Source organism: Bubalus bubalis, chromosome 1 (genome assembly GCF_019923935.1).
Source record: "Bubalus bubalis isolate 160015118507 breed Murrah chromosome 1, NDDB_SH_1, whole genome shotgun sequence".
In the NCBI taxonomy this organism is placed as follows: Eukaryota; Metazoa; Chordata; class Mammalia; order Artiodactyla; family Bovidae; genus Bubalus; species Bubalus bubalis.
In genome coordinates, this window is record NC_059157.1 from 26,378,646 (window position 1) to 26,405,712 (window position 27,067).

The following is a 27,067-nucleotide window of genomic DNA, read 5'->3' on the forward strand; positions in this document are numbered from 1 at the left end:
GCTTTAAACAAAATTTCTCATGATATGCTTATGTACAAGATGGAAAAATGTGGACCACATGGCTCTCTGTACATTCATTCTTGATCTCTGCCACTCTCCCAGACTGACTTCAGTGCTACATAATGGGGGTTGTATAAAATGCAATGCTCGAAACAGGGAAGGAACACACACCTGTTACCTGTGATTTTTTTACTTATCCTCCTTCACTAGTATATAAACTCCATGAAGACAAGAAATGCCTATCTGTATCCTCCTAGTTGCCAAGACCTGAAATTAGTCCTGCTCTCTTGAACAGGGGCAGACACTGGGTTAACATGAAGATGAGCATGGTGACAAGAAATCTAGGAATGTATTACATTCAGAAATTCAGGTTAACAGAATGTTTGTTTCAGGGAACTCAGTCAGCTGGCAACGGGTCCCTGGTGCCAAGCTAGTGTTGGAAATAAGTCTCTTGCATGCTTAGTTGCTCAGTCATGCCCAACTCTTTGCGACCCCACGGACTGAAGCCCGATAGGCTCCTCTGTCCATGGGGATTCCCCAGGCAAGACCACTGGAGTGGGTTGCCATGCCCTCCTCCAGGGCATTTTCCCAGCCCAGGGATTGAACCTAGGTCTCCCACATTGCAGGTCAATTCTTTACCAGCTGAGCCACCAGGGAATCTGTCTCCTGAGGGTAGTGTTTCTCCAAGTGTGGTTCAGAGGCCTGCTTCAGAATTACCTGGAGTGCTTGTTAAAAATTGGGGGACTAATCTTAGATTTGTTAAGCCTGCATCTCAAAGGGTCTTGGAAATCTACAGGTATCCTAGACAATTCTTATGTATATACATTTATTTTTAGGGGTTGGGGAGCTGACAAAAGCAAGGAATGGACTGAGTCCTAGGGCAAGTTTCACAATCTTGGCACCACTGGCAATTTGATTGGATGATTCTGTTAAATTATTTGGGGTGGGGGGTGCTGTCCTGTGCATTGGAGGATGTTTAGCAGTATCCCTAGTTTCTAATCCTCTAGATCTCAGATTACCACCTCCTCTCCCAGTTGTGACAAACAAAAATGTCTCCAGACATTCCAAAATGTCCCCTGTGGGCAAAATTGGCCCTGCTTGAGAACCACTGCTTTGGGGGATCAGGAGGAGAAAGCAACACTGGAGAATGTCAAGCTATTGGAACTAGGATGCCACGTTAGGGTGAGAGCTACAACAGGAGTTCCTCTACAAGGCTTGTTGTGTTGGTGGCTTAGCAACGTTTTTGTAGAGGGGCCACGGGAGTCTAGAGTTGGTGACAGATGGAATATAGAGGCTGAGAACTAGACAGGGTGTCACACCAGGTCTTGGTCATGGCTGTGTACTGGAATCAACATGGAATTGTAAAAACATAAAAATCCATCAGCCAGCCTTAGCTCTACTGAAGCAGAATTTCCAGTGAAGTCCAGGTACTTGGTACACAACCTGGATTCAGGAACACTCACAGGGTTAGATGACATCCTGAGCACTGTGTTCAGGAACTCAGAAGCAGACAGTTCAGTTCAGTTCAGTCGCTCAGTCACATCCAATCTTTGCAACCCCATCAACTGCAGCACGCCAGGCCTCCCTGTCCATCACAACTCCTGGAGTTTACCCAAACTCACGTCCATTGAGTCAGTGATGCCATCCATCTCATCCTCTGTTGTCCCCTTCTCCCACCTTCAATCTTTCCCAGCATCAGGGTCTTTTCAAATGAGTCAACTCTTCGCATAAGGTGGCCAAAGTATTGGAGTTTCAGCTTCAACATCAGTCCTTCCAATGAACACCCAGGACTGATTTCCTTTAGGATGGACTGGTTGGATCTCCTTGCAGTCCAAGGGACTCTCAAGAGTCTTCTCCAACACCACAGTTCAAAAGCATCAATTCTTCAATGCTCAGCTTTCATTGTAGTCCAACTCTCATATCCATACATGACTACTGGAAAAACCATAGCTTTGACCTTTGTTGGCAAAGTAATGTCTCTGCTTTTTAATATGCTGTCTAGGTTGGTCATAGCTTTTCTTCCAAAGAGTAATTCATGGCTGCAGTCACCATCTGCAGTGATTTTGGAGCCCCAAAAAAGTCTGTCACTTTCCACTGTTTCCCCATCTATTTGCCATGAAGTGATGGGACCAGATACCATGATCTTAGTTTTCTGAATGTTGAGCTTTAAGCCAACTTTTTCACTCTCCTCTTTCATTTTCATCAAGAGGCTCTTTAGTTCTTCTTTGCTTTCTGCCATAAGGATGGTGTCATCTGCATATCTGAGGTTACTGATATTTCTCCCGGCAATCTTGATTCCAGCTTGTGCTTCATCCAGCCCAGCGTTTCAGCCCAGAAGGAGACAGACTGGGCATAAAACTGCCTGGGCAAAGCAGACCTCAGCAATGCTTAGTGTCTGAACTTCTTTAATAGCTCCCTTTCCATCCCACAAGTGAGGATGAAAGCATTACATACATATCTGTTATGGCTAGACGATCCTAAGTATGGAATTTCCTCAATTTTACTCTTAGCCTCTGTTCTGAACCTACTCGCTCTTTTGTGATGTCTCCTGTTTTCACCCCACTGCTTAATGCAATTTCTTTCTCTCTGTCCAGCCCCCTCATCCTGTTATTTGCTTGGCTTGTGTATGATCTGGGCAGTTTCAGAGGTAGAATCAAAGCCTTGCTGATGGACTGGGAGTTTCTAACTTCCTTTTAAAAGCACTGCTCAGACACCTATTGTATTAAGAAATGGAAAGTAAGACTGTAAAGCAGTAAGATAGCTTCCACAAACTGCACAAGAAATATTAGTTTCATACAGTAGAACTTCATCCTTTTGACAGGAAATCCAGAAAAGAAAAAAAATTCTGTGCCACTTTCCAAGTACCTCCATGGAGAAGCTCAATTAAACTTGATTAATCTTAGTTAAATCTAGCTACTGGTTCAGCAATAATTACAAAACAGCCCAATAATTCTGTAAAAACATTGGTTTTATTACTCAAAAAAAAAAAAAAAAAAAAAAAACAACAGCACACAAAAGGAGAAGACAGAAACAAAAATCCTGGTCATTTGCAGTATCTATCAGCTTTCAATTTGGCTCTCCTGTTTAAACAAAAAACAAATAATAAAAAAATTAATCTATGTGAAAATATGTCATATAGTGGTCACCTGCTACTAAAATCATAAACTTGTGTTCGGCAATTGTGCCCTCAGTTTCAGCTATTATCTTACCACACTGCTTATGGTAAAATATTTTAATTAAAATGTTTACTTCTCAATTTTATGTTTCATAATACATGGGATTTTATTCTTACAAAAAACACTTTTCCTAATCTTTAACTCATGTTGCCTAAGGGCTTTTAAAATCCATAACAGCAATTTTAATTGCCTCTAAATTTAAGCATGGCCTAAACTTCTATTTAATAAGGTGGGAATGTTGTATTTTCGTAAGTGATAAAGGTTACAGGACACAGACCTTATTCTGTTTCTTTCAATTCCATATCCTGATTACTTTTATTGACTATTCTTGATTGCCTAGAAATAGGTACGTTAATACGCTCAGCTGGAAATAATCATCATTTGCTGTCTTCGGTAGTCACTTGATCAACTGGTTAACAGGACACACCTGATAAAGCACTGTTGTTATCAAGTAATCTAAAGAAATATCTTAAAGCTAACTTTGCAACATAGGACTTGAACAGTGGCAGACTACCAAATTCTCTTCTGATCTGGTGCTTACTTGATGTGTACTTGTAAGCTCACAGCTAAGCCTCTCCAACCATTTTACTAATGTTGGAAATCTAGGACACTACTTTCTTAAATAGGAACTTATAAACAAATATTAATAATGTGCTATGTTGAATATCCTGCACATGTATGAATTCAACTTAACAAAGTGCTTCAATTTTATCAAGTTTATACTTGGAAATTTTTAAACTGACATTTATCTCATTTTTGGAAACCTCTAGTACTTTTAACAGAGCCCACTGAATTTTAAAATTAGTCAAACTATTTCTCGCTAGCCCTGGTTTTAACAGTTATAAAAAAGTTGATGGTAAATGAATTTATGAAGTAGTTTCGGTCAAACCTGAATTGCTTGTAACAAAATATATAAGCACTTGGAATCTGGCTATTTCCAAAAATTTTTTCTGGTGATCTTTCCCCAGACTTACAATGTCCCTTTTAAGGTAATACCACCACATTCAAAACTTAGAAATAAAGACAATTTTTTAAAATTACAGTAATTAAGAAAAGAACATGTGTTTATACACCACTTCTATTGGACACTGAAAATAGTTGGAAATGAATAAAAATTTACTTACCTGTCCAGAAGTGTTTCATGCAAGAATCCATCTTTCCGGGCCTTTTTTAGAATTTTACTGTCTTCTTTACTTATTTTAAGCTTGTGGTCTTGGAAGCTCTGGAATTTTTTTCTGTTAAGAAAATGCCTTTCTTGAAAAATGTCTCAAATTTTGATTATACATGTTTACTAACAAGCTTACTAATATTTAAGTTTTTCATTTACTAACAAAACCCCTATTTTTCTCAAATAATTTACAACTTTTCAACAACAAAAATGACCTTTCTACCCCACCATCAAGAAGGCAGTTGTCTGGGTAGCTCTACAAACTTAATTAGCACTTGGGAGTGTTGGCTGGAGTCTGCTGTGTCCTGGCAACGTTTGACAGGCTTTATGTACTGACAGTGACAGGCACTCTACAGAGCAGGGCTGTTGTTTAGTTGCTAAGTTGCATCTGACTCTCTGCAACCCCATGGATGGTAGCCCACCAGGCTCCTCTGTCCATGGGATTCTCTAGGCAAGAATACTGGAGTGGGTTGTCATGCCCTCCTCCAGGGGATCTTCCCGACCCAGGGACTGAACCTGCATCTCCTGCTTGGCAGGCGGATTCTTTACCACTGAGCCACTGGGGAAGCCTTGAGCAGGGAGAACAGACCAATCCAGGTGACGGGAATGTTGAAACCTGAATCCTTACGAGAGGCATTCAGCTCAGTGCCCTGTCCTAGAGTCTGTATTATGTTGTCTTTTCTTGTCTTTCAGGTCTTTTATTTTAGGTGTCTTGAGAAGCATGTCACTGCCAAACCTATGGTTCTAAAAGAAAAAAAAATACCTACACGTAATTGATTTCACACTGTTTGACATTTCCTTTGTCTTCTTCTGGAATATCATCTTTTTTCTTAGTTTCCCTTTCAGCGCAGGATCTGATCTATATATTGGAGATGAGAACACAGAAGTTACACATTTATCTTCCCCTGCTCCACCTTATTACAAAAGAACATTCTAGATGATTTCTTATACAAAAGAAGAAAACAACTTGGCAGTTAGATTCAGAAAAAAACAAGTTCTAGATATGTTTATATATATATGTAACTTACATAAATAATTGCTATTATATGTTTCCTTAGAGCCCTTACATGAGAAAAACTAAAGAGAAAATTACTTGAAAAGCATTTTACAGATCAGATATCACTACGCCAATTAGGCAATAATTTAACTAGTTTAATTCTGACTCCAAAACTAAATACAGTAGAATCAAATTATCCTGCTATTTAGTGTACACTTTATAACACTGAAAGTTTAAGACAGTAGCTGTTTTACTATGCACAGGCTTTTACCAAATGCTTCAGAGCTTTTGACGTAACACAACTTGTTTCTACCTAATTGGAATTTATCCCTCTTAAATCCTTTTACCTTCAAAAGTTTTGACAGATACTATCACCTGCAACAGATTAACTGACACAGATATAACAATTAAGATCAACTGAGTAGGGCAAAGGGCTTCCCTGGTGGCTTAGATGGAGAAGACTGCCTGCAATGCAGGAGCCTGGGGTTCGATCCCTGGGTGGGGAAGATCCCGTGGAGAAGAGAATGGCTACCCACTCCAGTATTCTTGCCTGGAGAATGGAGTGGGGCAGGAAGGGGATAGAATTCAGGGCCAAGGAACTGGCATCTGCAACCCAAAGGACCAACATCTTGAAAGTGATCTCTGTGGCTTAGAGCACGTTCCAAGACTGCTTCGAAAGTTGTAGGCAATAATAAGGCATGTGCGATTAATATGTGTGCAACCACTCTGGCTGGAGGAGTCCTCTAAGAGCTGTGGAAATCCTGTACTGCGACACTATACTGCCCTTGGCAGGAAGGGGTGTGTTCTGGTAGATAAGGCAAGTCTATGAAGGTGGACGCTGACACAGACAAGCAGAGCCTGCAATGTGGAAGGGAGGGTGGACCGAGTCCTGATTATCGCTGCTCAGAGGTTCCAGGTACCTGCCTAACCAAACAGACCCAGGGAAACCTGACAGGTACTTCATATAAAAACAGCTGCAACTGTTGATAAATACAGCATAAGTTTTTTTTCCTTCTGTAGTTGTGCAAAGTACTGCTCATAGAGTTGCACTGTTTGTCTTCATTAATCATACTTTTATAATGTAATCCAAGTAAACAATTTAAACATGATACAAAAAATTAAATATAATTAAAAATGAAATAAATAGGTGAGTGGGATCATCTTAGTTCCCTAACCAGGGATAGAACCCGTGCCCCTGCAGTGGAAGCCTGGAGTCTTAACCACCAGACCACCAGAGAATGCCCCACCAGCATTTTTCTAGTGACTTGCTTTCGGAGAAGCAATGTGCTGTGGAATGTAACTTCTAGGGTCAGTTGGGCCTGGGTACGCATTCTGTCTCCACTTTAGCTGTGTGACTTCGTGCAGTGACTGATCAAAACAGTGAGGATTTAAGGATAGTTAGAGGCTGTTCCTCCCCTGGACAGTTAAAAGATAATAGTAACTATCTTATGGGAACACTAAAGACAATCATGCATGTGCCTGGAGCTATTTGCTTTAGTTTTATGTATTGAATAATTGAAAAATATTATGACTAACACTTTTAAAAATTACAACAAAACAAAATCTAGGTTTTAGATTTAAATTTTTTTGGATATTTTTAGCAATGAAAATGGCTTTTGAGAAAACTATGGAAGATATACTAAAACTTCTAATTCCTGAGCTATCTAGAATGGTATTTCTTTCTCCATCAATCAACTCCAAATGATGAAAGGAAGAGTTACTGGTATTAACATTCTTGTTTCAAAAGAGTAGCGATATTTTTGAGGTTAAAAAGAATACTGTAAGAGTGTAAAACTGAAGATTATGAAAACTGAGAATATTTAAAAAGTAGAATCAAATATATGACACAGAATTTAAAACAACATGTATACACATACTTGATAGATGCATTTAAGTTATGCTGATAGTAGAGAAAATGTAACGTGGATTTTTATGCTTTATTTATAAGGATTAGGCCACTTTAAAAAAGGCTTTTTTTCATTTCTTTCTGCCTTCCACCATGGCCCTCACTAATTAACGCATTACACACAGTGAGTGTGGATCAGACTGCAACATTTTAAACACCATATATGTGACGTGCATTAGTCTATAGAAAATTCTCATGATTACCTTTATCATTTCTTCTTCTCCTGCCGTTTTACTTTTGGCTTCTATATCACCTGCTTCATTGCATCTAATAAAACAGCTATTGGAGGCCAGTAAAGCCATTTTCCCCTAAATGAAACAAAATAAGAAGTAAGTTATAAGAATATCTGCAAAAAGATTCTTAAGTCTTGAGATTGAACTGATTCCTTCCCAAATCTAAAAGGAATCAGGAACAAGAATGTGAAGAAAACCTAGAAAAAAAAACACAGAAAAGCAAATCAGAATCATTTATAATCTTACTACTCAAAGATAATCACATTAACTACTTTTAATATATTCTATTAGTAGGTTTAGTAGGACTAAATTCTAACTATATGGAAAATAATTATTTCCTTTGGTCTCTAAGATTTACTGGGATATAATTGATTTAGTCAGTTTTTTTTTTTAATTAGCTTTAAAGAAAAAAAAATATAATGTATTTTACTCAAATAGTAATACTTTAAGATTTTACTCCATAATTAGAAAATATAAAAAAAAATAATAGTTGAAGTATAATCAATTATACTTCAATAACATTAAAAAAAAAAGAAATGCAGAAAAAGAATAGAAAAGCTAGCCTTCGATGCCTTTGAATTTATTGCTCAGAACTTTTAAGAATCAATGTGTGAGGGACTTTTGGGTGTAGGAAGAATTTAATCATCTATCATAACCAGTGACCAAAGTGCTAATAACATGAGTTTGACTTAATTTCTTATTTGAGGGAGTGAGGGCTGAGTTTTCTGTCATCTGCATGACTCTTGGTGAGCTGGGATGTGACTGTGATTTAGTCCAAGGTGATTTAAATCTGTGCTGCTGATTTTTCTGCTGAGTCCCTTTTCTGCGTTAAAGTTTTACTTGTTATACCAGGGACTTTTAAGTCTTTCTTTAAAATTTTAAAACTTAGTGTCTTCCCCCAAAATAAAGTGAAATGAAAATCCCTAAAATTCTGTATGATGGTAGTATCTGACTCATCATATTGCCTTATGATATGCTGGCCTTTTCTGTTGATATAATGAGAAATAGCTATTCAGTTTCTTTGCCAATAAAAAATTTTTTTGTTGTTGTTTTTGCTACTGAATGTTTTTTTAAAATTCTGAGCTCAGATCAAGTGTAGAAACCTTCACAGTTATAAAGGTCCATAGTAATAAAACCTTTTCATCATTGCTCAGAACTGATCAGCCTTTCATACACACACACAACTCACCCATCAGTAAAGTCCTCAGTTATCTGCTGTCACCTTTACACACACACACACACACTTCATTTTAAATTCTTTAGCTTCTCAGAACTACAGAGATCATGTATCAGGTAGACTAAAAGGTTTTCTGATGCTCAGATTTGGCTATTTTCATCACTGATCCACTTCTGTAAGAGCAGATCTCAGAGACTTGAATGAGTTTCTTATATATTTTGTACATTAATGCTTTAACAGATATCTAGCTTGTAAGTACTTTTCCCTAGTCCATAGCATGTCTTTTCACTCTGTTGATTGTTGTGTTTTTTTTTTTTTCCTGTGTTGCACTATTTTTTGAGATCTTTTGAAGGTTATGAATTCATGTTAGTTTTAAAAAATTTAATGCATTATATTATTGCACTCTACTTTTGTTTTCCCTGAAAATATGCTCTCGTTGACTGTTAGAGACTTTCTCTTACACTGGGAGCTTGTAAACAAAAAATAATAGTACTTACATCTTGAAAGACGGGTTCCCACTGCTCTCTAGGTCCAATTGCATCTGAACGCCCAACAACAAGTCCATCTGAATTTATACCAAGGTATTTCCCATAGCCAGATTTCAGGGCAATTCTTCAGATTAATAAAATAGTTAAATGTTAAAAACTGAGAAAAAATTAAATGTGGAACATAAAAACGTGTGTATAAAATTCAGATTAACCACAGTTCCAATGTTCAAAAGCCATGTGTGGCAAGTGGCTACCATACTGGACAATGTGGTTCTGTGCATACAGGTTAATATTCTACTTTTTAAGTACAAGTACTATATAATACATTATGCAGCAAACATTTTCCCAAATTCATTATTCTTCAAAAACACCACTTTTAATGGATATATTCTATTATAATGTATCATGTTGTATTACAGTGTATTAATTATAGTTCAACTCAAGCTTACCTGGAATCAGACAATTTGACAGCTGTAAACTGCTCTGGAGGACTAGGGCCCTCATCAACTACAAGAGAAAACATTTTGAAGTAAATATGACATTTCTTATAAATATACATGGAAAAATACTCTTTAGCTTAAAAAAAGGTAGCTCTTTCTCTTTTAAAAACAAATGTAAGAATATTATATAATTATAATACAGTATCCTGGTGGTTCAGACAGTGAAGAACCCACCTGCCAACAAAGCAGATGTGGGTTCAATCCCTGGGTTGGGAAGATCCCTTGGAGTAGGAAAAGGTAACCCACTCTAGTATTCTTGCCTGCAGAATCCCATGGACAGAGGAGCCTGGTGGGCTACAGTGCACAGGGTCACAAAGAGTCAGACATGACTGAATAACTTAACACACGACATAGAATTCATAGTATCAAGAGTTACTTTATCTTCAAATGTAGCTCTGTTAACATCTTGATTCTAGATCATCAAGACTCACTTTGGACTTCTGACCTCTACAGTTGTGTGATAATAAATTGTGTTATTTTAAGCCCCCCCCTCAAAAAAAAGAGCGAGCGAGAGAGAATACTTTACCTTCTATATGTAAAACTAAACTTTAGTTTGTTAGAAAGTCTCTAACAGTCAATGAGAACATGTTAAAAAAACCAAAAAAACTAAAGTTTAGTTTTACATATCTAATGAGATAGGTCAGCATGATGCTTATTTATTTAGTTACTTCCAAGATACTATCTCTTTGTGTTTTAAAATGCAGTCAGCACAAATAAGCACTTAATGTTTAAAAAACTAAAATGCTTTAATTTATTCAAGGGATGACCATTTGGACAAAAAGCTCTTAGTAATTTTCTAATTACTTCGTGTCTCATTAGTGCTTCTTCCCATGGGCTAAAAGAAAAGAGAAAACTTCAGATTAACAGTGCCCCGGGTTAGCTGTGGCAAAAGGTCTAAAGAGTAAAGGAATTCAAACTTTGGACTCATCTAGGTTTTCTTTTTCTTTCCTTTTATTATTTCAATTATTCACATTAGTTTGATTGCCATGGATACCCTTTTGGAACTCACAGAATGTTTTCAAATGCTTACACTGGAAAGAGGGAGTTGCCAATAATGTAACTAGTGAGGAAGGAAAAAAGTGGAAGAGTCAAGTCAATGGATTCACTCCTCTGGCATATATTTGCTATTAGAATTTAGCCTAAGTGAATGAACGCCGTAAAATATTAACTTCAAGTGGCCTTTTCCATCCCATTGCCTCTACCAGACACAAACCTTCTTTATGCGGAGCTCCCAGGGTAAAGAGTCCATTGTCGAGTGCATGTATGTAGGTTCCTTTATCCATTTCAATTGCTATGGTTCCTGAAATCTCACCAAAGTTTGTGACTGTCCACCAGACTCCTAAAAGATAAAATCAGTCATTTAAATTTACATTTTGTATTTCTGACAGGAGGTTCTTACTTGCTGCTGTTGTCATTATAACTTATTAACTTTTTTTTGTTTTTAATTTTGCAGTTCTAGAGTAGTTGAATTCAGAGAGATAAAAAACAGGATGGTGGTTGCTAGGGACTAGGGGAGAGTGAGGTATGGGCATTTATAGTTTAATGGGTGAAAAGTTTCAGTTTTGTAAGATGAAAAAAATCCATCTTGAATTGAAGACGGGTGGTGGTGACGGCTGCCAGCAGTGGGTATGCGCTTAATGACACTGAGCTGTACACTTAAAAACAGCTAAAGCAATGGATTTTATGTTAGGTATATTTTACTACAATTCAGATAATTTAGTGAGAGGTTTGCAAGATAATTTGAGTTATTTCTGACTTATAATTGTTTTCAGTACAAAAAAAATGTTTTACTCAGAATCATCAACATCCTATGATCATTCATTCTTTATTAAAAAGGTAGTAGTTAGTGATAGAAAATTATTTGTATTTTATATGTTCTGTGCTATACTGACCAAGTACACTTCATGTTGATTCTCCCCACATGACTTAGTTTCTAAATTCAATACAGTCAATTCAATACAGTCAATCCAAGAGGATTTACTGTAGAAAGCAATACATTGATTATAAAATTTATATGGAAATACAAAGGATCTGCAAGAGTATAAAGAAGTACAGAAGTATAAAGCTGGGAGATACACACAACCTGATTTCAAGACTTTATGAAATGACAGTAATCAAGACAAATATATAAATAGAACAACAGACCATAGACAAACCGCTGGAACAGAGTCCAGAAGTAGACTAACACCTATAAAGTCAACTGATTTTTGACAAAGACAGCAAAGCACTTTAATGAGAAAGAAAGTCTATTCATCAATAGTGATAGGACAACTGCATATCAATATGATAAAAAGAGAGAAAGTAATTTGTAAAATACATTTGGTTAAATGATATTTATATGCACCAGGCCTTTAAAATGATACATCAGAGTCTCTGGGCTATTGAGCAGTCTAACGATGGCACCTATTAAGCCGGACCCCTAAGTCTCCTCTCTCCTGTGCTTTGTTCTGATGATGAAGAAAAGGCATCAGACAGCGACTGTGCTAGAAGATAAAAGCGACCTATAACTCCAATATTTGAGCACTTTTAAGACAAATGTGAGTTGGCCATAAATTCCTTCTACTTTCTTTTTACTACTTATCCCTACTAGGAAAATATTTTTAAGGGGATCTCGACCAGTGCTAACTTTTCTCAGAATGAAGTAATAGAAAATTAACTCACCAACAATATCAAGCTGAGTTTCTTCATCTTCTTCTCTTTTTCTCTTCTTCTCTTTGCTCTTTTTCTTCTTACTACAGGAGATAATTTATATAGATGAGTTTAGATATATTGATTTGCATACTGAATGTAAGATGGAATCTTAGAAGACTCTTCTAAGATGTACACTAATATATAAATTACTGATCTACAATAACATACCTTGATATACCCTCTTACTTCTAATACAGAGAAGTTACTTCTGATCCTGTTCATATTGTATTACAGTTAAAGAAAACAGACTCAGGAGCCAGACTGCCTTTTAGAATCATGATTCTGTCATTTCTTAGCTCTGTGATTTTTTTGGAGGATTTACTTAATGTCAATTTCCCCACCTATACAAATGAGGATAAAAATTTAATCCAACTCTTACTGTAAGGATTAGGAGTTAAGGCATAATCTTCATACATTACTTGTGAAATGTAAAATGATGCAACCAGAAGAGTTTGGAGTTCTTGAAAAGTTAAACATGGAATTAGGTTTATGGAAACCACAGGATCTAACGATTCTCCTCCTAGGTTTACACCCAAGAGAAATGAAAACACAGGTCTGCACAGAAACTTGCGTAAGAATATTCATAGCAGCATTATTCATAAGAGTCCCCAAAATGGAAACCCAAATGTCCATCAACTAATGAATGGATAAACAAAATGTGTTATGTCCATACAATGGAGCACTGGTGGTAGTTTAGCCATTCAGGCGTGTCTGACTATGTGCAACCCCATGGACTGTGGCCCACCAAGCTACTCTGTCCATGGGATTTCCCAGGCAAGAATACTGGAGTGGGCTGCCATTTCCTTCTCCAGGGGACCTTCCTCACCCAGGGATCAAATCTGCGTCTCCTGCATTGGGAGGCAGATTCTTTACCACTGAGCGACCTTCAGTTCAGTTCAGTTCAGTCACTCAGTCGTGTCCGACTCTTTGCGACCCCACGAACTGCAGCACGCCAGGCCTCCCTGTCCATCATCAACTCCTGGAGTTCACTCAAACTCATGTCCATTGACTCGGTGATGCCATCCAATCATCTCATCCTCTGTTGTCCCCTTCTCCTCCTGCCCCCAATCCCTCCCAGCATCAGGGTCTTTTCAAATGAGTCAGCTCTTCACATGAGGTGGCCAAAGTATTGGAGTTTCATATTTAGCATCAGTCCTTCCAATGAACACCCAGGACTGATCAATGGACTGGTTGGATCTCCTTGCAGTCCAAGGGATTCTCAAGAGTCTTCTCCAACACCACAGTTCAAAAGTGTCCATTCTTTAGTGCTCATCTTTCTTAATAGTCCAACTCTCACATCCATACATGACCACTGGAAAAACCATAGCCTTGACTGGATGGACCTTGGTTGACAAAGTAATGTCTCTGCTTTTTAATATGCTATCTAGATTGGTCACAACTTTCCTTTCAAGGAGTAAGCGTCTTTTAATTTCATGGCTTCAATCACCATCTGCAGTGATTTTGGAGCCCCAAAAAATAAAGTCAGCCACTGTCTCCACTGTTTCCCCATCTATTTGCCATGAAGTGATGGCACTGTATGCCATGATCTTCGTTTTCTGAATGTTGAGCTTTAAGCCAACTTTTTCACTCTCCTCTTTCATCAAGAGGCTTTTTAGTTCCTCTTCACTTTCTGCTATAAGGGTGGTGTCATCTGCATATCTGAGGTTATTGATGTTTCTCCCGGCAATCTTGATTCCAGCCTGTGCTTCATCCAGCCCAGCGTTTCTCATGATGTACTCTGCAGATAAATTAAATAAGCAGGGTGACAATATACAGCCTTGATGTACTCCTTTTCCTATTTGGAACCAGTCTGTTGTTCCATGTCCAGTTCTAACTGTTGCTTCCTGACCTGCATACAGGTTTCTAAGGAGGCAGGTCAGGTGGTCTGCTATTCCCATCTCCTTCAGAATTTTCCACAGTTTATTGTGATCCACACAGTCAAAGGCTTTGGCATAGTCAATAAAGCAGAAATACATGTTTTTCTGGAACTCTCTTGCTTTTTCCATGATCCAGCGGATGTTGGCAATTTGATCTCTGGTTCCTCTGCCTTTTCTAAAACCAGCTTGAACATCTGGAAGTTCACAGTTCACGTATTGCTGAAGCCTGGCTTGGAGAATTTTGAGCATTACTTTACTAGCATGTGAGATGAGTGCAATTGTGTGGTAGTTTGAGCATTCTTTGGCATTGCCTTTCTTTGGGATTGGAATGAAAACTGACCTTTTCCAGTCCTGTGGCCACTGCTGAGTCTTCTAAATTTCCTGACATACTGAGTGCAGCACTTTCACAGCATCATCTTTTAGGATTTGAAACAGCTCAACTGCAATTTTATCACTTCCACTAACTTTATTCATAGTGATGCTTTCTAAGGCCCACTTGACTTCACATTCCAGGATGTCTGGCTCTAGGTGAGTGATCACACCATGATTATCTGGGTCGTGAAGATCTTTTTTGCATAGTTCTTCTGTGTATTCCTGCCACCTCTTCTTAATATCTTCTGCTTTTGTTAGGTCCATATCATTTCTGTCCTTTATTGAGCCCATCTTCACATGAAATGTTCCCTTGGTATCTCTAATTTTCTTGAAGAGATTTCTAGTCCTTCCAGACCTGGGAAGCCCTTAATGGAATATTATTCAGCCATAAAAGGAATGAGTACTGATACAACATAGATGAATCTTGAGAATGTTATCCTAAGTAAAAGAAGCCAGATGCAAAATGCTGCATATTGTATCGTTCAGTCGTTCACTTGTGTCCTAGCCTGCATATTGTATGATTCCATTTATATGGAATGTTTATGATGCAAACTGATACAGACAAAAGGTGGATTAGTGGTTGCCAGGGATTAGTGGATGAGCAGAACGTGGCTGCTGCTGCTGCTAAGTCACTTCAGTCGTGTCCGACTCTGTGCGACCCCATAGACGGCAGCCCACCAGGCTCCCCCGTCCCTGGGATTCTCCAGGCAAGAACACTGGAGTGGGTTGCCATTTCCTTCTCCAATGCATGAAAGTGAAAAGTGAAAGGGAAGTCGCTCAGTCCTGTCCGACTCTTCGCGACCCCATGGACTGCAGCCTACCAGGCTCCTCCGTCCATGGGATTTTCCAGGCAAGAGTACTGGAGTGGGGTGCCATTGCCTTCTCTGGAGCAGAAGGTGGAGTGACTGCTAATGATGGTGGGGCTTCCTTCTTAGAGGATGAAAATGTTCAGCAACTCAACAGTGCTGAGCCTTGTGAATATACTAAAAACCACTGAATTCTACTTTAAAAGGGCGAATTTTATAGTATATGTAGTATATCTCAACAATAAAAAGCCCAAGAGTGACTTTTTAAAAAGTTAATAGGTATTGCTTACAACAGTTCTTGGCACATATGAAATGCTACATGTGTGTTTATATTGACAGTTATAATGATTATAAGACACACTTGTTTGTATTTTCATCACAAAATAAGCTTTCACAAGCTAACTCTCTCCTCCCTATGAATTCAGACAGTAACAGTTTCGCATGTATTCAGGATAAATTCTTAATCCCAGACTGCTAGGCACAGTTCTTAAGAGTCGTGGCTTCAGTTTGCTTCCTGACACTTTCTTTCCATCCCATCTAAAAGTACCTAAAACTCTTATCACTGAGACCAGGATGAAATGCTCAGCATTTGTTAAATGATCAACCCTGAGCAAATCTACTAGTTAAAAAAAAGGTGTAGGTATGAGTGGCCAGATATATTTTCCTAAAAAATCTCATAAATCACCAGGGTAACTTCTTCCTTGCATTTGGCTCTACTTATTTACTGTACACGTCACCTCGTTTAACCCTCAAAACAACCCTTTTGGAGTATCACTAATCCCCTCCCAAGAGGAATCTCAAAGATACTAAGGAACCTGCCACAAGATTAGTACTTGGTGGAGTCCAGATTCGAACCCACAGCCTTTTCAAAATCCGTATCTGCATAGTGCATTAAAATTATTATTTTTTTAAAGGTGGCATGGAGGCAATGATGAAAACAGTTATCCCTAATAAAAGAAGTTACTTTTATAACCCATACGATCAGACTAACACAGCCCTACCAAGCATAGGTCTGGAGGTGGGGGCTCATGAAGGGAAATCCGACCTTGTGGCTCCTGGTCCCCGAGGTGGGCGCTGACATCTGAGCATCACGGCAAGAGGCCAGGCCCAAGGACTGGGAACCTGAATGACGGCTGCCAGCGGCCCCAGGACACTCGCCCCAGGGAGGGGAAGGCTGAGCGACGTCAAGAAAGAGGGCGAGAATCTCCCACGCAAATCCGCGTCCTTACCTCTTGGCCTTGGTTCCCTTGAGCACGAGTTTGGTGGACTTCACATAGGAGTACTCGGCCATGGTCGTGGCAAAAGACGTGAACCGGAGCAGGAGCGGGCGACGGAGGCACAAAAGTTCCACCAAAACGTACGCTCCACCAGAGAGGGCGCGTCTCCCCCCGGCCCCTGGCCTTTTTTCACCCCAACGTCAAGTCCCAAATAGAGTTCCACTTCCTGTTTACAGCCTGGGTACGGCATCCGCAGAGGGCCGAAATAGACCCGCGTTTCTTTTTTTGCCTGCGCCCTGAGAACGGGCTTTTCCGAATGCGGAAGCCGGGGAGACGCGCCCTCTGGTGGACTCGACGGGTCTCGCAGCCGAGCTGGGCGACTGGAGCCGCTCTGGAGAGAGAGTCCGCCTGCGAGGTCTTGGGAGGAGGCGGTAATTAGCTCAGGGATGCTTTGACTCAAATCAACGCTCCCGAAGCCGCTCCATGGACTGGTTCTGACTGTGCGCCCGCAGCTAAGGGCTGGGCCCACGTGTGCGGCGGGGGCGTTGTGTAACACAGGGCGCATTGTTTGGCCTTGGGCGACTTCACAAGCCGTCTGCATTCTGTAAACGTTTATTGTACTGTTCGTACTTACGGAGACTCGAGTAATGCAGAGGAAACAAACAGGGAATAAAATAAAAGACAATTAAGTGCCAACGTTTGGGCGGAAGTTTTCACTTAGCTCTGCAGGATTTTGGGTGGAGATGGGCAGGCGGGTGACAGGGAAAGCTAATGCATCAGAGAGGTCTTTCTCCGTATAGGGTGGATCTTAAGAGGCTTCCACAGCTTCAGTCCCTGCTCCCATCTCTTCAACAGTTTTATAATCTACTTCCCTGATTCCATCGTCTCTCCCTTCCAAACCATCTACTGTAGTGCCGAGTGATCTCTCTAAAGAAACAGCTGATCATTACCCCCCTTGTTTTCGTTGAGTCTCTAAGTCCTATCCCACTCTGTGACCCCATGTACTGTGGCACCCCAGGCTCCTCTGTCCTCCACTATCTCCCAGAGTTTGCGCAAATTCATGTCCATTAAGTCATTGATGCCATCTAACCATCTCATCCTCTGTCGTCCCCTTTTCCTCTTGGCCTCAATCTTTTCCAGCTTCAGGGTCTTTTCTAGTGAGTCGGCTACTTTGCATCAGGTGGCCAATGTATTGAGGCTTCAGCTTCAGCAACAGTCCTTCCAATGAATATCCAGGGTTGATTTCCTTTAGGGTTGACTGGTTTGATCTTGCAGTCCAAGGGACTCTCAAGAGTCTTCTCCAACACCATGGTTTGAAAGAAAGCATCAGTTCTTCAGTGTTCAGCCTTCTTTATGGTCCAACTCTCACATCCGTGCATGACTATTGGAAAAACCACAGCTTTGACTATACAGACATTTGTCAGCAAAGTGATATCTCTGCCTTTTTAATACGCTGCCTAGGTTTGTCATAGCTTTTCTTCCAAGGAGCAAGGGTCTTGTAATTTCGTGGCTGCAGTCACCATCTGTAGTGACTTTGGAGCCCGAGAAAATAAAATCTGTCACTGCTTCCCCCTTTTTCCCCTTCTATTTTGCACTGGGGAAGGAAATGGCAGCCTACTCCGGTATTCTTTCCTGGAGAACCCCATGGACTGTATGAAAAGCCATTATCCCTAAAGTCTATTAAAGGGAGGCCTATTGGTTTCGGGAGGGAGAATCCTAGTGCACGTAGTGAACTGGTGATCTTGGCCTCCTTCCCACCCCGGAACCCATGCTGCCTTAACACCAGCCGCACAGCCTGACTGGAAATGCTTGAAAGCTCTGCCTTTACTTGTCCTGTCTAGAATGCTGCTCTAGCTGCTTACCCACCCTCTTCGTGTGGGCCCTGCCCCCTCCTTTTCAGCCTTTAAAACAAATTCAGGCTTATTTCTTCCAAAAAGCCATCTTTGAATAACTTCCTGTGTTTCCCCAAAGAGCCTTCATTTCTCATCCTAAAGCTTTATTGTGTGCTTTTTAAAGCACAGGAGCCCTGTGCTTATTTATTCTTGTCTCATCTACACCCACATCCAATGCCTGCTTCACAATAGACCATGCCTAAATGTCAGTTAAAATATTAAGATTCCAAAGCCTGGTGTGCGATAATGAAGGGAGTGGAACAGAGTGTGACTTGACTAGGTTGGGTTGCGATAGAAAAACAGAAGTAGACATGTTGGATGGGTAAGGAATAGCAGACCTTTGGATATCAGTTCCTTATTTATTTACCAGCTGTGTGTGCAACTTGGTGTCTCCTACACCGCCTAGTGGTAGGAAAATACAAAAGATGTTTTGACATCTTTTGTCAAAGATAATCTTGACAAAAGGCCCTAATCTTAAGGGCCTTTATCTAAGTAAATAATGTGCAGCGAGAGGCGGTTTAACATATAATTAAGAGTATAGGGCTTCCCTGGTGGCTCAGTGGCAAAGAATCCACCTGCCAATGCAGGAAACACGGGTTCGATCTCTGGTCTGGGAAAATCCCACATCTGCGTGCGGAGCAGCTAAGCTACGTGCCACAATTACTGAGCCTGTGCTCTAGAACCGATGTTTTGCAACAAGAGAAGCCACCGCGATGAGAAGCCCGCAAACTGCAACAAAGAGGAGCCGCCACTCGCTACAACTAGAGAAAACTTGTGTGCAGCAAGGAAGACCCAGCACAGACCGCACCCCGCCCCGAAAAAAAATGAGTGTGGCTCCTTGAGACAGACTGCTGTGGTAGACAAACCTTGCTGTCTTTTTGAGTTTGATGACTTTGTAGTTATGTATGTGTGTGTGTGTGTGTGTGTGTGTATGAAAGTCAGTCGGGTCCGACTCTATGTGACCCCATGGACTGTAGCCCTTCAGGCTCCTCTGTCCTTGGAATACTGTCCAGGCAAGAATACTGGCGTGAGTTGCCATGCCCTTCTTCAGGGTATCTTCCCTACCCAGGGATCAAACCCAGGTCTCCCTCATTTGTAAGTTATATAACCTCCATGTAACTGTGTTTCTCCAGCTGTAAAATGGGATATCTCCTACGGTAATGATGAATATTGAGAGTTAATATAGGAAAAGACTTTTAAAATTTCTGATAAGTTGTGCATCATAAATGTTAGCTATTATTATTAGCTATCAAAGTGCCCTGAGAAAGATATAAGTGAAATGTTGTAGCAAGCTATTATCTCTTGTCTTCCAGGTCTGAGGTGATATTTCATTGTGGTTTGATTTGCATTTCCCTAATAATTAATGACATTGAGTGTCTTTTCATGTACCTGTTGACCTTTGGAAAGATATCTATTCAGTTCCTTTGACCATTTAAAATAGCTTTTTCTATTGAATTTATTATATATTTTGGATATTAATCCCTTATCAGATGTATAATTTGCAAATATTTTCTCCATTTCTGTAGACTGCCTTTTTATTTTTGATTGTTTCTTTGGACTTCCCTGGTGGCTCAGATGGTAAAGCGTCTGCCTACAATATGGGTAGACCCAGGTTCGATCCTTGGGTCTGGAAGATCCCCTGGAGAAGGAAATGGCAACCCACTCCAGTATTCTTGTCTGGAAAAATCCCATGGACGGAGAAGCCTGGTTGGCTACTGTCCATGGGGTCGCAAAGAGTGGGACACGGCTGAGCGAGTTCACTATCTCTCACTCTCTTTTCTGTGACCAACTTTTTAAAAGGTTTGTTGTAGTCTCAGCCATCAGCACCACCTTGTGGACAAATAAGAAAATGGCTACATTTTGCTCAAGTAGCATCAGTTCATTTCGGTTCAGTAACTCAATCGTGTCCGACTCTTTGCGACCCCATGGACTGCAGCACACCAGGCTTCCTTGTCCATCACCAACTCCCGGAGCTTACTCAAACTCATATCCATCCAATCGGTGATGCCATCCAACCATTTCATCCTTTGTCAGGCAGCATCAGGTTATGTTAAAAAAATATCCAGTCTGAGCTATCAGGAAAGCTTAGTCCCAACCGACAGCACCACCTTGTGGACAAGTAAGAAAACGGCTGCATTTTGCTCAAGTAGCTTCTGGTTGTCTTACAAGTACCCATACCCAAATGAACTTACTTGCAAAACAGAAAGAGATTCACAGACTTAGACAAGGAACTTACAGTTGCTGGAGGAAAGGGATAGTTAGGGAGTTTGTGATGGACATGTACACACCGCTGTATTTAAAATGGATAACCAGCAAGGACCTACTGTATAGCACATGGAACTCTGCTCAATGTTACGTGGAGGCCTGGATGGGAGGGGAGTTTGGGGGAGAACGGGTGTGTGTATGTGTATGGCTGAGTCCCTTCACTGTTCACCTGGAACTATCACAACATTCTTTGTTGATTGACTATCAGTTCAGTCGCTCAGTCGTGTCCAACTCCTTGCGACCCCATGAATCGCAGCACGCCAGGCCTCCCTGTCCATCACCAACTTCCGGAGTTCACTGAGACTCACATCCATCGAGTCAGTGATGCCATCCAGCCATCTCATCCTCTGTAGTCCCCTTCTCCTCCTGCCCCCAATCCCTCCCAGCATCAGGGTCTTTTCCAATGAGTCAACTCTTCACATGAGGTGGCCAAAGTATTGGAGTTTCAGCTTTAGCATCATTCCTTCCAAAGAAATCCCAGGGCTGATCTCCTATAGGATGGACTGGTTGGATCTCCTTGCAGTCCAAGGGACTCTCAAGGGTCTTCTCCAACACCACAGCTCAAAAGCATCAGTTCTTTGGTGCTCAGCCTTCTTCACAGTCCAACTCTCACATCCATACATGACCACTGGAAAAACCATAGCCTTGACTAGACGAACCTTTGTTGGCAAAGTAATGTCTCTGCTTTTGAATATGCTATCTAGGTTGGTCATAACTTTCCTTTCAAGGAGTAAGCGTCTTTTAATTTCATGGCTTCAATCACCATCTGCAGTGATTTTGGAGCCCCAAAAAATAAAGTCTGACACTGTCTCCACTGTTTACCCATCTATTTCCCATGAAGTGATGGGACCAGATGCCATGATCTTGTTTTCTGAATGTTGAGCTTTAAGCCAACTTTTTCACTTTCCTCTTTCACTTTCATCAAGAGGCTTTTTAGTTCCTCTTCACTTTCTGCCATAAGGGTGGTGTCATCTGCATATCTGAGGTTATTGATGTTTCTCCCGGAAATCTTGATTCCAGCTTGTGCTTCTTCCAGCCCAGCGTTTCTCATGATGTACTCTGCATTGAAGTTAAATAAGCAGGGTGACAATATACAGCCTTGACATACTCCCTTTCCTATTTGGAACCAGTCTGTTGTTCCATGTCCAGTTCTAACTGTTGCTTCCTGACCTGCATACAAATTTCTTAAGAGGCAGGTCAGGTGGTCTGGTATTCCCATCTCTTTCAGAATTTTCCACAGTTTATTGTGATCCACACAGTCAAAGGCTTTGGGATAGTCAATAAAGCAGAAATAGATGTTTTTCTGGAACTCTCTTGCTTTTTTGATGATCCAGTGGATGTTGGCAATTTGATCTCTGGTTCCTCTGCCTTTTCTAAATCCAACTTGAACATCTGGAAGTTCATGTTTCCCGTACTGTTGAAGGCTGGCTCGGAGAATTTTGAGCATTACTTTACTAGCATGTGAGATGAGTGCAATTGTGTGGTAGTTTGAGCATTCTTTGGCATTGCCTTTCTTTAGGATTGGAATGAAAACTGACCTTTTCCAGGCCTGTGGCCACTGCTGACTTTTCCAAATTTGCTGGCATATTGACTGCAGCACTTTCACAGCATCATCTTTCAGGATTTGAAATAGCTCCACTGGAATTCCATCACTTCCACTAGCTTTGTTCGTAGTGATGCTTTCTAAGGCCCACTTGACTTCACATTCCAGGATGTCTGGCTTTAGGTGAGAGATCACACCATCGTGATTATCTAGGTTGTGAAGCTCTTTTTTGTACAGTTCTTCTGTGTATTCTTGCCACTTCTTCTTAATATCTCTGCTTCTGTTAGGTCCATACCATTTCTGTCTTTTATCGAGCCCAGCTTTGCATGAAATGTTCCCTTGGTATCTCTAATTTTCTTGAAGAGATCTCTAGTCTTTCCCATTCTGTTGTTTTCCACTATTTCTTTGCATTGATTGTTGAGAAAGGCTTTCTTATCTCTCCTTGCCATTCTTTGGAACTCTGCATTCAGATGCTTGTATCTTTCCTTTTCTCCTTTGCTTTTCGCTTCTCTTCCTTTCACAGCTATTTGTAAGCCCTCCTCAGACAGCCATTTTGCTTTTTTGCATTTCTTTTCCATGGGGATGGTCTTGATCCCCGTCTCCTGTGGAATGTCATGAATCTCCGTCCATAGTTCATCAGGCACTCTAACAGATCTAGTCCCTTAAATCTATTTCTCACTTCTACTGTATAATCATAAGGGATTTGATTTAGGTCATACCTGAATGGTATAGTGGTTTTCCCTACTTTCTTCAATTTCAGTCTGAATTTGGCAATAAGGAGTTTGTGATCTGAGCCACAGTCAGCTCCCAGTCTTGTTTTTGCTGACTGTATAAAGCTTCTCCATCTTTGGCTGCAAAGAATATAATCAATCTGATTTCGGTGTTGACCATCTGGTGATGTCCATGTATAGAGTCTTCTCTTGTGTTGTTGGAAGAGGGTGTTTGCTATGACCAGTGCATTTTCTTGGCAAAACTCTATTAGCCTTTGCCCTGCTTCATTCTGTACCCCAAGGCCAAATTTGCCTGTTATTCCAGGTGTTTCTTGACTTCCTACTTTTGCATTCCAGTCCCCTATAATGAAAAGGACATTTTTTTTTGATCAACTATACCCCAATGCAAAATAAAAAGTGTAAAAAAATGATAATAGATGTGAAAGCTCTTTGATATCTACTAAATTTGGGGAAGGAAATGGCAACCTACTCCAGTATTCTTGCCTGGAAAATCCCTGGGACAGAGAAGCCTGGTGGGCTGCTGTCCATGGGGTCGCACAGAGTCAGACACGACTGAAGCAACTTAGCATGCATGCATGCATTGGAGAAGGAAATGGCAACCCACTCCAGTGTTCTTGCCTGGAGAATCCCAGGGATGGAGGAGCCTGGTGGGCTGTTCTCTATGGGGTCCCACAGGGTCGGACACGACTGAAGCGACTTAGCAGCAGCAGCAGCAAATTCAGTAGAAGCCTAAAAGATTATTACTAAAAAGGCAGGCATGTGTTGGGCGAATGTGTAATAAAGTTAAGTGTTGCTTAAAAAAAGTACCCATAACCAAATTTGGAATTTAGAAAGCATCCTTGAAGCTGTATTTAGAGGATGTGTTTCCCCTAATACACTTTGAGATCATTTATAAATATCAGCAATACTATGCTGTCCTTTAAATACAAATATAACACTCTTCATGTAGAAAGCGCTACAGAAACTGAAAAGAACTGGTGTTTTTTTCCTTAACATCATCTGATGCTCCTTGAGCAAAATGCAGCCATTTCTTGTATGTCCACAAGATGGTGCTGTTTCCCTACGAATAACACAAGGCAGCCGATCCCAGAAACACAGGGGCCTCAAAATATCACGGTAGGTCCTTTTCGATAATTATTAGGTTTTTCAGGGTGCAATTAGGTTTGTCCCATAGAAGAAACGTGTAGTTTTTCTTATAGAAGCATAATTTATGATTTAGTACAAAATTTGGCATTGTCAGAGTGAAGATTTCTCTTTTTCCCTTATAATTTCATTTATAATAATTATATTTTTAGTGATACTAACGGCTTCATAAAAACATCATTATATTATACACCCAATGACTGTGAAATCATTTGCCTTGAAGCACAGTGAAATCATCAATCAGCAAACTGGGTCTGAAACGGGCCATTTTAAGAAAGCTATTTACGCTCTAATTTGCAAATTGGGTTTTTTTTTTTTTTTTTTGAAATTAAAACATTTTAAAAATGTACCAACTACGATTGCTTAACAAAAGTAATGGTTCTTTTTATGGTAAGGAAATAAATTGAACCTCTGTGCTGGAAAGTGCAGAAAAAAAATCAGCTTTCTTTATAAATAGATTTTACTGCTGGCTTAGAAATTACCTTCTGTGCTTTTCAGATGATGGAAAAATGAAATCAGCTTCTGTTTGCACTGTGCAGAGAGCATATTTGCTGTGTTCCTTTCAAGAGGATTACGGAATGTTGGGAGGTCAGGATTCTCAAAACCAGAGTTCTAGGAAGTGGCAAAATGTGGAAAGGAAAATAAAGCAAGCCTGGTTGTTTTGTATATACACTTAGTATATATGCTGATGGATTGGAGGGAAACCCTGGATGGGGAGCCAGCACATCATCTTGTTCTCACTTGGATGGACTTGATGTGATCCGGTATTCACTGAAGGCCAAGGCTGACCGGGCGTCAGGTTGGCTGGCATTGGAACCGGGAGAGAAGCCTCTGGCCAGAGGTTGTGGCCACGTGTTCAGAGTCTGGTGCTCAAAGCGAACTCAGTTCAGTCCCTCATTTGTGTCCGACTCTTCGCGACCCTGTGGACTGCAGCACACCAGGCCTCCCTGTTCATCACCAACTCCCGGAGTTTACTCAAACTCATGCCCATTGAGTCGATGATGCCATCCAACCATATCATCCTCTGTCATCCCCTTCTCGTCCTGCCTTCAATCTTTCCCAGCATCAGGGTCTTTTCCAAAGAGTTGGTTCTTCTCATCAAGTGGTCAAAGTACTGGAGTTTCAGCTTCAGCATCAGCCCTTCCATTTTTCAGGACTGATTTCCTTTAGAATGGACTGGTTGGATCTCCTTGCAGTCCAAGGGACTCTCAAGAGTCTTTGAGTCTTCTCCAACACCACAGTTCAAAAGCATTAATTCTGTGCTCAGCTTTCTTTATGCTCCAACTCTCACATCCATACACGACTACTGGAAAAACCTCAAAAAAAAAAAAAAAAAAAAAGCTCAAATCTAAGCAGGGCGTTAATGCCAAATCTGACCCCAGCATCTAGGTGTCTCAGTTGCAGCTGAGACTCCAGTCTGATCGGAGGATTGAGTCACCTTGGAGATTCAACAGAACCCACAGAAGTGTGCTCCTCAGATGCTGGCTGGCGAGCAGCACGGGGTTGCTTCGTTCCACTTGGTAGATGCTGTTTGCTAGGCTAAGTTTGATAGAGACATCCTTCAGGAGCAGGGGCGTGTTCTTCAGATGAGGGTAGAGGTTTGGCTCCTTGGAGCGGTAGCCCTAGAGCTCATAGTTCAAAGGAGGAGGGAGGAGACAGCATCTCCTGATGATAGATGATTGCATTTAAACTGGATTAAAAATTTTTTACCTATTTATTATTTATTTTTGGCTGCACTGGGTCTTCGTTGCTGCACGAGCTTTTTCCAGTCGCAGTGAGTGGGGCTGCTCTCTGCTTGTGACTTCTCATTGCGGTGGCTTCTCCTGTTGTGAAGCTCGGGCTCCAGGGCCCACGGGCTTCCGTAGTTGGTGGTGTGTGGACTTAGTTGCTGTGTGCCATGTGGAATCTTCCCGAACCAGGGATTGTGCCCGTGTACCCCACATTGGCAGGTGGGTTCCTATCCACTATGCCACCAGGGAAGCCCTAAACTGGATTTTTTTTTTTTAAAGAGAATTTTTATGTCTTAGTCTGGTTGGGCTGCTATAACATATTATCATAAACATGAAACTGCTTATTTCTCTCGGTTGTAGGATCTGGGAAGTCCAAGATGAAGGAAAATTCCTCGTCTGGTCAGGACCTGCTTTCTGATCTGCAGATGGCTCCTGTCCTCACATGGTAAGAGAGCTCGCTTTCTGTTCTAACATGAACATGAATCCCCTTATGAGTTCCTCACCGTCATGACTTCAGCTAAACTAAATCACCTCCCCAAAGCAAAAGCTAGTAATGCCATCCCATTGTAGGTAAGAGCTTTAACATATGGATTTTGAGAAATCACAAACAAGTAGACCACAGCACATCATCTGATAAGATCTAGTCCCTAAAAATGATGTAAAATTATGACTTGATTCTTGTCCAAACTGTCTGTCTGGATTTCTTAAAAACAAAGCATACTTGACTATTTCCTTGAAAGATTTCTTCATCCATGCCCCATTGTAGTTACAGAATTTTTACAGAATTACATCCAGGAGAATTCTAATAACTTAATCTATCATAGAGGTGAAGTGAAGTGAAGTGAAGTCGCTCAGTCATGTCCGACTCTTTGCGACCCCATGGACTGTAACCCACCAGGCTCCTCCGTCCATGGGATTCTCCAGGCAAGAATACTGGAGTGGGTTGCCATTTCCTTCTCCAGGGGATCTTCCTGACCCAGGGATCGAACCTGGGTCTCCCACATTACAGGCAGATGCTTTAACCTCTGAGCCACCAGGGGTAAAGCATGTGCTTTGAAATCATACAGTAGAATTTGTGAACAAATCCACACAAAACCCTCCTCTTGGTTCCTTTTACTGGTCCAGTTTTGCTGAGGAACTAACTTTGAGAGACTT

At 40.8% G+C, this 27,067-nt stretch overlaps 1 protein-coding gene and 2 non-coding genes across 3 annotated transcripts; all 3 read right to left on the reverse strand.

The window, feature by feature from the left end:
- Positions 1–2,950: 2,950 nt before the first annotated feature.
- FRG1 (FSHD region gene 1) lies at positions 2,951–16,885 on the reverse strand. Its single transcript, XM_006080133.4, has 9 exons — positions 16,621–16,885; positions 12,307–12,377; positions 10,859–10,984; positions 9,595–9,652; positions 9,155–9,269; positions 7,451–7,555; positions 5,112–5,203; positions 4,301–4,411; positions 2,951–3,080 (listed from the first exon to the last, which is right to left on the reverse strand). The coding sequence occupies exons 1-9, from the start codon at positions 16,680–16,682 to the stop codon at positions 3,044–3,046; spliced, it is 777 nt and encodes a 258-aa protein (XP_006080195.1). The 5' UTR covers positions 16,683–16,885; the 3' UTR covers positions 2,951–3,043.
- LOC112587455 lies at positions 8,560–8,632 on the reverse strand. The gene has a single exon (XR_003111958.2). It is a non-coding gene; the product is annotated as a small nucleolar RNA U2-30 (small nucleolar RNA).
- On the reverse strand, positions 8,746–8,825 carry LOC112587456. Its single transcript, XR_003111959.1, has one exon. It is a non-coding gene; the product is annotated as a small nucleolar RNA U2-19 (small nucleolar RNA).
- Positions 16,886–27,067: the final 10,182 nt, after the last annotated feature.

Coding starts and splice junctions, on each gene's coding strand:
- FRG1 (XM_006080133.4), bottom strand. CDS start 16,682: ATGGCCGAGTACTCCTATGTGAAGTCCACCAAACTCGTGCTCAAGGGA. Junction 12,378..16,620: donor AAGGGAACCAAGGCCAAGAG/GTAAGGACGCGG, acceptor TATCTCCTGTAG/TAAGAAGAAAAAGAGCAAAG. Junction 7,556..9,154: donor GGGAACCCGTCTTTCAAGAT/GTAAGTACTATT, acceptor TGTTTCATTTAG/GGGAAAATGGCTTTACTGGC.